We start from the raw sequence: 11,900 nt of genomic DNA on the forward strand, positions 1-11,900 counted from the left end.
GTGACATAGGCAGAATTAGAACCCTAGTCCCCTACCTCCCACTAAGTTATGCTTTGGAGAGTACAATTGAATAAAGATGGTAGATGTGCATGCTGCCCACAAGGAGCTCACAGTCAAGAAGAGAACTCCTGGGCAGAGGCTCTTTTCCACTAAATGAGTTTATTCGTGCTTGAGTTAGGTGAAGTGGGTTTAGAGGGCTGGGAAATGAATCGGGGAAGCTCGTTGGAGAAGGGGGATTTTAGCAGTGTTCATAATTTGGAAAGTACTGGGCTCTCTATGATTTTGAGTGGCTGAGAGGGAGTTCCAGGCTACTATGGAAACGGGGGAGTCGAGCTTGAGTAACAACTATAAAGTTGCTCTGAGAGCCGAGAAGATGAGTTGAACAATGGAAAGGGAGTGAAGTGCAGTCATAGGGCGGAGATCCTACAAGCCGATTGTGAGTTTTTGTTGTTTGCGAAAAGACACGACTTGTCATGAGTGGAGGTTAAGGAGAGGAGAGATGTGTGCTGAGCAATGCTTTAGGAAAGGACTAGATGAATGATGAATGATGAGGTATGCTTGTGTTTGTGTGCGTACAAGTGTGAATGCAGATATGTGAGCAAATTTAATCAGTTTGGTGTATATGTGGGTTTTATTTTTCTTGTTTGTTTTATGGTATCATTAAGTGCTTATCTTGTCCCAGGTACTGTATTAAGCACAGGGGTAGATACCAGCCAATCAGGTTGGACATAGCTTATGCCCCATATAGTGTTCACAGTTGTAATTCCCAATTTACAGATGATGTAACTGAGAAACAGAGAAGGTAAGTGACTGGCCACAGGTCACACAGCAGACAAGAAGCCGAGTAAGGATTAGAATCCAGGTCCTTCTGTCTAGCAGGCCCATTCTCTCTCCACTAAGTGGATGAATGTATGTGCAAAGGTATTTCTTATTTGACTCTAAAACAACCGAAAAAAGTACACAACAGTCATGTACAAATCCTTATGTTCTGTGACCTCTGCTATCTGCTATTCATTTTAGTTTCAGTCTCCTCAACCAAAAATAATTCTCTGGATATTTATTATGTGCTTACTATGTGCCAAACAAAGTATTAAGTGGTAGGGGAGATTCCGGACAATCTGGTGGAACCCAGTCTGTGTCCCACAAGGGCTTGACAGACCAAGTAGGAGGGAAAACAGGTGTCGAATCCTCATTTTACTATTGCAAAAACTGAGGTTCAGAGAAATTAAGTCACTTTCCCATGGCTATGCAGCCGACAAGTAGTATATTTGGGATTAGAACCCAGGTCTTCCAACTCGCAGGCCTGTGTTCTTCCCAGTAGCACCCTACATTTCAAATCTTGGTGCTTCCAATAGAATGGAAGTTCCTTGGCGGCAGTGATCATATGTACTAATACCATGTCCTCTGTAGGTATTCAATAAATGGAATTGATTGACTAAGTCCTATTCCTTCACCCACAACATCAGTGTCACTGAATTAAAGTCCTCCCTCCCTCTTCCTGTGCAGGGAGTCAGCATCATTCTCCAGAGGTGTTCAATGCCTCCACGGTGAACTCAAAGATTATTTTCAACTCAATAACTGTCTCCTCTCCATAGGGACTCACCAGCAAGTGTCCAGTAATTCCTTCATTTATCCAATCAATGGATCTAACTGTCTCTTCCCTAATCACATGCTGAAAGTCAATGCTGCCCCTCCAAAATGCCCAAAGTCTCCAGAGTGATGGGATTCCTCCTGCTGGGTTTCTCAGCGATCCGGGAGCTGAAGCTGGTCCAGGCTGAGCTGTTCCTCCTGGTCTACCTGACCTATTGTAGATCCATCTCCCTCCTGGGATGTGCCGCCCAGGTCTTCCTGGTGGTGGTTTTGGCCACTTTAGAGCTGGACATCCTCACAGCGATATCCTATGACCGCTACGCTACCATTTGCCACCCTTGTGCTATGAGCTCAACATGAACAACACGGCCTGTGGTAAGATGTTGTCTGCCTGCTGGCTCAGCGGGATGCTGTTTGCGGTCTTATATTCAGCTTCGACTTTCTCCCTGAGCTTCTGTGGGTCCAACATAGTCCAGCAATTCTTCTGTGACGTCCCCTCCCTGCTGAAGATCTCCTGCTACAAGGACCACGTCGCCAAAGATGTTAGCGTTGCAGGTGGGGTAGCTTTAGCAGCGTCTGCTTCGTCTCCTTCGTCGTCTCCGATGTTCGCATCTTCCAGTCCGTGCTGAGGATGCCGGCTGCTGAGATTCGGGCCAAAGCCTTGTCCATCTGCCTGCCCCACCTCGCCATCTTCACCGTTTTCCCATGTATGGCCGTCATCTCCTACCTCATGCCCATGTCAGACTCCCCCTCGACCCTAGACCAGTTGGTGCCCGTGTTATATACCGTGATGCCCCCAACTTGAACCCCCTAATCTACAGCCTGAGAAACCGGGACATGAAGGCCGCCCTGGGCAGAGTCCTAAAGGGAAGATTCCTCCTTTCGCCTCTAAGGGACAAAATGTCTGTTTCCTTTTGCTGACTATTCCATTCCTCATCAGGGTTCTGTAAGTGGGAATATCCATATAAAAAATCTCTCCAAAGAGAAAGTCCAGTGCCTGAGGATTTGTCAATGTCTGGGATTTGTCATGTAAGCGCTTAACAAATACTATTATTATTATTATTATCATTATTATTACCCCCGCCTTTGGCAGTCTTTTGCGAGTAAATTCGTAATAAATTCAATAATAATAATAATAATAATGCCAGTCATTTAGCGCTTACTATGTGCGCTTACACTGTTCTAAGAGCTGGGGAGGTTACAAGGTGATCAGTTTGTTCCAAGGGGGGTTCACAGTCTTAATTCATATTATACAGATGAGGTAAGTGAGGCACAGATAAGTTCAGTGACGTGCCCAAAGTCACACAGCCACCAATTGCCGTAGTCGGAATTTGAACCCATGACCTCTGACTCCAAAGCCCATGCTGTTTCCACTAAGCCACGCTAATAATGATAATGCTGATACTACTATTGATAATAACAGTAATTCTTTGAATTTTAAGATCACTCGGTGGCTATGAAAATCAGAAAATCGGAGGGTGATAAGGGAGAAGGGATGTAATCGTGGAAACCGTCCCCCACATTAAACTGCCTGTTTACTTGTTTTGATGCCTATCTCCCTCCTTCTAGACTGTGAGCCGGATGTGGGCAGGGATTATATCTGTTGCTAAATTGTACTTTCTAAGCGCTTAGTACAGTGCTCTGCTCACTCTAAGCGCTCAATACGATGGAATGAGGAATGAATTTGACTGATCAAATCGTTGCCTCGAATCCATCCGTCCATCCATCCATCTGTCCATCTCTCTATCTGTTCACCTCTTGGTCTGTCCATCCATCCATCCATCCATCCATCCATCCATCCATCCATAATAATGATAGTGGTATTTGATAAGCACTTACTATATTCCAGACATTGTATTAAGTGCTGGGGCAGATACAAGCAAATCAAGTTTTACACAGTCCCTATCCCACACGGTACTCACAGACTCAATTCCCATTTTAAAGATGAGATACCTGAGGCACGGAGACGTGAATTGCCTTGTCTAAGGTCACACAGCAGAAAATTCATCCATCCAACCATCCACTTATCCATCCATCTATCACCCACCCTTCCATCCATCCATCCAACAACCCATCCATACTTCTATCTATCAATCCATCCACCCATCAATCAATCAATGATATTTTTTGAATGCATCCTGGGTGTAAAGTACTGTAGTGAACTCTTTGGAGATAACAAAATAAACACCATCCCTGATTTCCAAGGACTATCAGGGGAGACAGACAGAGAATTAATTAATAAGAGGATGAAGAGAATGGAAAGAATGCTCCTATTCGAGCACATAGTACATTTTATAAAGGCCACTATGTACAGAAATATAATGGTGGGTGTGAGTGCAAAAATGGAGAAGTGGTCCAAGATGTTGATTGGTAGTTGGGAGAAGATGACTTAGGGAGAAGAAAAATGAATCGTGTGAGGCATCCTGGAAGTGGTGGGAAGACGGAAGGGCTTTGAAGATGGGGAAAGCTGGGCTCTGATGAGCTGGAAGGTGGGAGGAGGAAATATGGGCTGACAGATTATTTTTCCATATATCGTCACTGACATATTTTGAAATAGGCTAGGACCATTCAGAGGAGAGAATACAGTGACCTCTTCACTCGAATTTGGTACAGTGTCTCAGCTCAGAGATAGAAGAGGATGAACCCTAGGCTACAACCTATTCCTTCTGAAACCAGGGATTTTCCCGTCATGTTCACCCTGACAATATCAGTGATTCCTTACCAACACCCCGTTCTCAGAACCCCTCAGCCCGTCCCAAACAGATAATAATAATAACCAAAATAATAATTGCATCTGCTAACTGATTACTTTGTGTCAAGAGCTGGTCTAAGCGCTGGGGTAGATAGAACCCAATCAGGTTGTCCCACTGGGCTTCACAGTCTTAATCCCCATTTTCCAGATGAGGTAGCTGAGGCCCAGAGAAGTTAAGTGGTTTGCCCAAAGTCACACAGCAGACAAGTGGCGGAGCCGGAAATACAACCCACGTCCTCTGACTCCCAAGCCCGGGCTCTTGCCACTAAGCTATGCTGTTCTCACGCTGCTTCTCTGGGTTGATCCCCCAAGCAAGTCCGGGTGAGGGTCTTAGGGTGGATTTGCAGTCATTTCTCATTCTCTCTAGATTTGCAATAAGATGTCAGAAAATCCAACTGATTAAATGAACGATTGATGGTTTGAGGTCATGAATAGGATGAAACTTAGAGAAGCAGCGTAGCCTAGTCGATAGAGCATGGACCTGGGAGTCAGAATGACCTGGACTCTAATCTCGGTTTTGCTACCTTTCTGCTGTGTGACCTTAAACAAGTCTCTTCACTTCACTTGGCTTCAGTTCCCTCATCTGTAAAATGAGGATTGAGACTGTGAGCCCCATGTGGGACAGGGACTATGTCCAGCCTGATTAGCTTGTATCGACTTCCAGGACATAGTACGGTACCTAGCACATAGTAAGCGCTTGCCAGGTACCACTGAAGAAAGGAAAAGAAGCTGAAGCGCCCACCCGTTGAACCAGGTGGTCACTAACAGCGGGAAGCGTTAGAATCCTGTGGCCATGGGAACCCTGCAGTTAAGTGCCATCACCGGATCCTCATCTCTGTAGGGATTCAAAGACCGTGGGGACAGGCCGCCGTGATCCGGTCCTCCGGGGATCCCCCCTCCGAGCGGCGGTGATTTTAAATAAGGGGACGGGACACTGTCTGGAAAGCGCATCTCAGTGTCCGCCGAAGAACAGAAGGGCTGACGGCTTCTCGCTCTCCCTCCGTGGCCCCTGCATCCAGGAGCCTCCCCCAGCCCCAGGCTGGCTCGGTGAGAGTAACCGGGGGCTTGGAGGGACAGGGAGGGACCATCGGGCTAATCAATGTAAGTGTGAGGGTCACTCTGGGAAGACGTTCATTCCCGGGGCCCAGGGTAGAGTTGGAAGCAGGGCTGCAAAGGGAAAACATTTGCCCCTACGGGAGCCTCCTGGTCCCCTCCATCCACCACCCAAACCCCGGCTGTCATTGCTGCTGGGCTAGGACGTTATGACATGGCATCAGTCCCGGGCCGAGGTGACTTCAACCATCAGCTCAACCCTCCGGGCAGGGACAAGATGGTATGACTGAAATTGCACCAGCCAGATGCTTCATCACCAATTGGACTTCCCCCCAAAATCCTGGGCGGATGCAAGAGAGAAGCAGTGTGGTCTAGCGGATAGAGCATGGGCTGGGAGTCAGAGGCTTTGTGTTCTAATTGTGCTCCACGTCTTTTTTATTTTTAAATGGCATTTGTTATACGCTTACCATGTGTCAAGCATTGTTCTAAGCACTGGGCAAGTAAATCAGGTTGGATAAAATCCTTGTACGTCATGGGGCTCACAGTCTGAAGAGGAGGGAGAACAGGTAACTGAGGCACAGAGAAGCTAAGTGACTTGCCCAAGGTCACACAGCAAGCAGTTGGCAGAACTGGAATTAAAGCCCAGATGCATGCTCTTTCCACTGTGCCAGGCTGCTTCTCCTCTGGGTTATTTGGGGCAAGTCACTTCTCTTCTCTGTGCATCAGTTCCCTCATCTGTAAGATGGGGACTGAGATTGTTAGCCCTGTGCGGGACGGGGACTGTGACCTAACCAATTTTCTTGTATTCACTCCAGAGCTTAGTACACTGCCTGGCATGTAATAAGAGCATAAGAGATACCATAAACAGAGAGGTAAAGGGCTTGATCCATGCATCAAAGACTTCCCAATCCAATAGGCTAGATAGGCAAAATGTCATTTACAAATGGGAGGAGAAAAGAATGGGACTATCGATATGTGGATAAGAAACAGCTTGGTTTAGTGCAAAGAGCACGGTCGTGGGAGTCAGAGGTCATGGGTTCTAATCCCAGCTCTGCCACTTGTCAGCTGTGTGACTTCGGGTAAGTCACTTAACTTCTCTGTGCTTCCATTACCACATCTATAAAACGGGGATTAAGACTGTGAACCCCAGGTGGGGCAGCCTGGTTACCTTCTATCTTCCCCAGTGCTTAAAACAGTGCTTGCCACATAGTAAGCAGTTAACAAATACTATCGTCATTATTATCATTAGTGCTTGATAATCATATTTTTGAGTGCTTAATGTGTGCAGAGCGCTATTCTGAATGCTGAGGAGAGTACCCTATGAAAGAGTTGATAGATATATTCCCTGTAAACAAGTAGCTCACCGTCTAGCGGGGAAGCAGACATTAATCAGTCAGCAAATCGTAGACATTTATTGAGCCCTTACTGTGTGCAGAGAGCTGTACTAAATACTTGGAGGGATACAATATAAATGAGATGGTACACGTTTCCTCAATGAGTTTAAAGCCTAGATTAAAGAACCTTACATTCGGCAGCAATATCCTGAGAGTCTGCAGATGCATTAAGTCTGGAGATGGTCACTGACAGATTGTGGGAAGAAGTGAATTAGCTAAATCCTCTATGAGAAGGGGGGGATTCCAGAGGGTTTTTGAGGGATGGATATCTTCGGGCTGGGTAATTGAAAAGGGTGGATTTCCAGGCAAAAGGAAGGGTGGGAGCCAGAGGTGTGAGGAGGAAGGGTTGAAAGCGAGTCACGGTAAGAACGTTGTTTTTGGAGGGTTGGTTGAAGAAAGCGGGTAATGAGGACGAGAGTGAGGCCAGTGATCAGACATTCACTGAAATCAACCCAACTATAATTCGTTATTCTTCTAGACTCTAAGATCGTTGTGGGCAGGGACTGTGCCCGTTTATTATTCTATTGTACTCTCCCCAGCATTTAGTACAATGCTCTGCACACAGTAAATGCTCAATCAATATTACTGAAAGAATTCACTTTCCACTTTACAGGAGCTGCTGCAATCAGGGTCCCTGTGCTAGAAGCTGTGTATTTGTGTGTGTATGTGTGTGTATGCAAGGTATTGGGTAGCTGGAAGCAGCGAACAAGTTCAGGCAGTGGGGAAGGTTGAAGACGAAGATAGAAAAAGATCTCCCTTCAGACTGTAAACTCGACGTGGCCAGGGAACATGTCTTCCAACTCTGTTGGGATGGCAGAGGGGAGACAATCTCAGGAATTCCCTTTCAATCAACCAAAATAATGTGAAAATCTGGATCTTTCCTTATCCCATCCGGATAAAGAACACAAAGATGATTTGGGATTCAGTAACTGCCTCCCTTCCATAGAGAATCACTAGCAAATGTCCTGTCAGTTTCTTCACCCATCCCATTAATGGACTCTAACTTTAGCTCTTCCCTCATCCACCGCAGAAAGTCAATGCTGCCTCCCAAATATGTCAAACGTCTCCACGGTGACAGGATTCCTCTTGCTGGGTTTCTCGGAGGTCCGGAAGCTGCAGCTTGTCCAAGCCGCGCTATTCCTCCTGGTCTACCTGGTGGCCCTGACAGGGAATCAACTTATCATCTCCGCTACCGCCCTCGACCGGCGCCTCCACACCCCCATGTACTTCTTCCTCAGTAACCTGTCCGTCCTCGACCTCTGCTACATCTCCGTCACCGTTCCTAAATCCATCCACAACTCCCTTACTGACCGTAGATCCATCTCCTTCCTGGGCTGCGTCACACAAGTCTTCTTGGTAGTTTTCTTTGGAGGCGCAGAATATTTTGTCCTCACGGTGATGTCCTATGACCGCTACGCTGCCATCTGCCTCCCCCTGCGCTACGAGGTTGTTATGAATAGAGTGGCTTGTGGGAAGATGGCGGCCGCCTCGTGGTTCAGTGGGGCCCTGTTTGGAGTCTTGCTTTCAGCCTCGACCTTCTCCCTATCCTTCTGTGGATCCAACGTCATACAGCAGTTTTTCTGTGACATCCCTTCCCTGCTGAAGATCACCTGCTCGGAGGGCCACGTCGCCGTCAACGTAAGCATCACCGCCTCGGCAACGTTATGCATCATCTGCTTCATTCTCATCATTGTCTCGTACGCACGCATCTTCCGGGCCATTCTGAGGATGCCATCCGCTGAGGGCCGGGCCAAAGCCTTCTCCACCTGCCTGCCTCACCTCATCGTCGTCACTCTCTTTGTCATGACTTCTCTCTGTGCATACTTGAAGCCACCCTCAGATTCCCCCTCAGTACTGGACCTGCTGGTGTCCGCGTTATACACCGTGGTGCCCCCCTCCCTGAACCCCCTCATCTACAGCCTGAGGAACAGGGACGTGAAGGCAGCCCTGGGGAGAGGACTAGGCCGGGAGTGGCTTCTATCTTGGGTCCGTGAAGTCACAAGTCTTTGCCTGCTGAAGTCAACATGGCCCACAGTGAATGACACCAGCATCTTCAGAGACCAGAGCTTTGTGTGTTTCACCCACAGACCTATAGATGGAAAAAACCATCTATAACACTTATTTAAAACAAGATCCTCGTTTTCACAGAGATCGGGTGAAGCTATATTTGTCTTCTGCCTCCTGAGCTGAAGGCCACCCTTCGAAGGAGGGCCCAAGTCTTATGAAAGGTGACACTCAAAGTCTTACCTTTTCAATCGGAACTGATTTCCCCGAGATATAATGTCATTCGTTGGGGGATTAGCTCCTGAATTTGACTCATCTCCCTGCTGTGGAGCCCAACCTGAAATTTATAAACTTTACACTGCCAGATACCAAGTTGCAGAATGTACCTTACTCGTGTTTTTGGCATTTCTTTAGAGTGTTTCATGTCTACATGTGCGTCTCTTTGTCTCTCTCTCTCTTCCTCTCTCTCTCTCTCTGTGTGTGTGTGTGTGCATGTGTCTGTATGTGCGTGTGTGTGTCCATGTATGTGGGGTGCACAGTATTGCGTCAAACAAAAGTAATTTTCTCAGAGGTGATTTATTAATTTTTGATTTGTGTTTTGTTTTTTTACTGGCGCTCAGAGTGATCAATCAATCATTATTTCCATGCTTTTTTGTGTTTTTTTTCTAACAGGCATTTTGTTAAACACTTACCATGTTGACAGGCACTACACTAAGTACTTGGGAATATACACGTTAATAAGGTTGGACACAGTCCCTGTCCCTCCTGGCGTTCACGGTCTCAGTCCCCATTTTAGGATGAGGTAACCGAGGCCCAGAGAAGGGAATGTGACATGCCCAAAAATAACAAAACAGACAGGTGGCAGAGCTGGGTTTAGAACCCATTACTTTCTCACTCCAGGCCTGTTTTCTATCCACTGAACCATACATGTCACCACACCTTCTGAAGCAGACTTCCAGCAGCATCACTAATTGTTTAGGACTAACTCATCATACTGCAAGAAAAGTCAGCGAAGCAGCAAAGAGTAACGGGCCCAGATGTCAGACGACCTGGATTCTAATTCTAACTCTGTCAATGTCCCTGCTGTGTGACCATGGGCAAGTCACTTCATTTCTCCTTTCCTCAGTTTCTCATCTGTAAAATGGGGATTCAATACCTGTTCCCCTGCCTCCGACTTATCTGTGAGCCCCGTGTGGAACCTGATTGTTTTCTTCCTACCCTTGTTGCTTAGAACAGTGCTTGGCACATAGTAAGTGCCTAACGAATTCCATGAACAATGAAGTCTGGATGGTAGTTAGTCTCCCAGCATCAAAGTTATACTCACTTGAACACTACTATGTGGGGTGGTGTTCAGAGTTCCGCACACAGAAAACAATGGAATAAATTCTATTGACTGATTGAATGAGTGAAGTGATTGATGAAAGGAGAATTAGCAACAGCAGAATACCCAAACAACTACTGAAGGAAAGCAGAAACTGGTAAACTGAAAACAAGGAGGCAGACGGCCAGAACAACATCTGAGGACTATATTCATCTTGTAGACCGGATTGAAGGACCAAGAACCACGTGACCAGAGGGTTCTCATGGTCGCCTGGGCCCCGAGGTCTCTAGGAAGGGCACTCAGACCCTCCAGGGATTTCCCTCAAGAGAGGCGGCTACTTTATTTTTGGGGAAGTGGTCCATCTGGAGGAAGCATCTCAGTGTCCACGGGAGGAGAGGGAGAGGGGCTGAGGACTCCTCGATGTACCTCCTTCCGTGACCGAACCCAGGAGTCTGAGGGAAGACAGGGGACCAGCCCATCCTGGCAAAAGTCGGCAACTCCCAGCCCCAAACTACCCCGGTTAGTGTGCCCTGGGGTGGGAAAGGAGGGGCTGGAAGAAGCTAGCGGCCCGTAGTGAGTCGGTGGAGAATCTCGCACACGTCCCCCAGGTTGGAGTTCAGACCAGGGCTGCATTGCAGGCGAGTTTGCAGGAGCAGAAACCAAGCTTTAGCAGGGACGAGACAGTTACAGGTACCACAGCACAAGCCACTAGTTTTGGAATCGCTTCCTCTGCTCAGGTTCTCAGTCGCATGGTCTTTGCACCTGGAATAGCACTCATCACCTGTTTTTGTTGTAGATCACCCCCTCCATCGTCTCGTTAACATCCCTTCATCCTCCGTCGGCTCTGTCATCCCTCCATCACCGCTCCATCGACCTTCGATCATCCCTCCATCACCACTGCATCGTCCCTCCATCATCCTTCCATCGTCTCTTCATCAACACCCCATCATCCTTCCATCTCCCTAGGACGGTCAGTGGCTCTGTGGGCAGGGAATGTCCTCTACCAACTCTCCTTAAGTCTTTAGTTCCATTACTCCGCACACAGTAAGCGGTCAGTAAATACCATCGATTTATCATTTCTCCCAGCCCACTGCCAAGACATATGAGGCGACATATGTAATTGTATTCCCACTCCAGATCCTTTCCCGTTTAGCCAAACGTCACTCTGCAGTTCGTTTTCCTCGTTTAGAGACAGTTGCAATTGAATTCCCTGGACCCACAGCTTTGTGTGTGTGTGCGCACGTGTGTTTACGTGCTTAGGGCAGGGTAGGAGAATCAGGGAGAAAATCCCAGACTCTAGCGAAGGGGGACATCTGGGTAGGGAACAGTGGGGAATGTTCTCCATCTCTCCCTAAAGAACAGGTTTGGGGGTGAGGGAAGAGCCGACTGAGTGACTAGTTATGTTTATGGGTGTTTGCGTCTGCCAACCTGCTTGCATTGTACTCTCCCAAGGGATTAGCACAGTGCTTTGCACACAGTAAACACTCGATAGATAAGATTGACTCTGTGCGACTGCGACTGTCCGTCTGTGGAAGAACCCCACTCTGTGAGTGAGAGGGAATACATGTGAGGGCATTATGTGTTTGGATACATGTATGTTTAGTTGTAATTCTAGATGTTAGAATGAATTTGTGTGCTTCATGGTGACTTCTAGGGTTGGTATATCATTGCCTTTTGTGCCCACTGGGGGCTCGGCAAACATCGTTATTACTATTATCAGTCGGTCAATCAGCTTAATACAGGGCTGTGCACACCTTAAGCGCTCAATAAATACGAGTGAATCACT

General features: G+C 47.3%; 1 protein-coding gene across 1 annotated transcript in view; it reads left to right on the top strand.

Moving 5' to 3' along the window:
- The first annotated feature begins 1,946 nt into the window (after positions 1 to 1,946).
- The window catches only part of LOC119923856 (olfactory receptor 14A2-like), a 12,153-nt gene continuing 2,199 nt past the window's right edge, over positions 1,947 to 11,900 (top strand). The window contains exons 1-4 of the mRNA XM_038743060.1: positions 1,947 to 1,965; positions 5,362 to 5,389; positions 8,106 to 8,184; positions 8,395 to 8,533. Of these exons, the coding sequence (XP_038598988.1) occupies positions 1,947 to 1,965; positions 5,362 to 5,389; positions 8,106 to 8,184; positions 8,395 to 8,533 (265 nt within the window). The remainder of the gene's footprint in view (positions 1,966 to 5,361; positions 5,390 to 8,105; positions 8,185 to 8,394; positions 8,534 to 11,900) is intronic.

Source organism: Tachyglossus aculeatus, unplaced genomic scaffold, assembly GCF_015852505.1.
Source record: "Tachyglossus aculeatus isolate mTacAcu1 unplaced genomic scaffold, mTacAcu1.pri scaffold_310_arrow_ctg1, whole genome shotgun sequence".
In the NCBI taxonomy this organism is placed as follows: domain Eukaryota; kingdom Metazoa; phylum Chordata; class Mammalia; order Monotremata; family Tachyglossidae; genus Tachyglossus; species Tachyglossus aculeatus.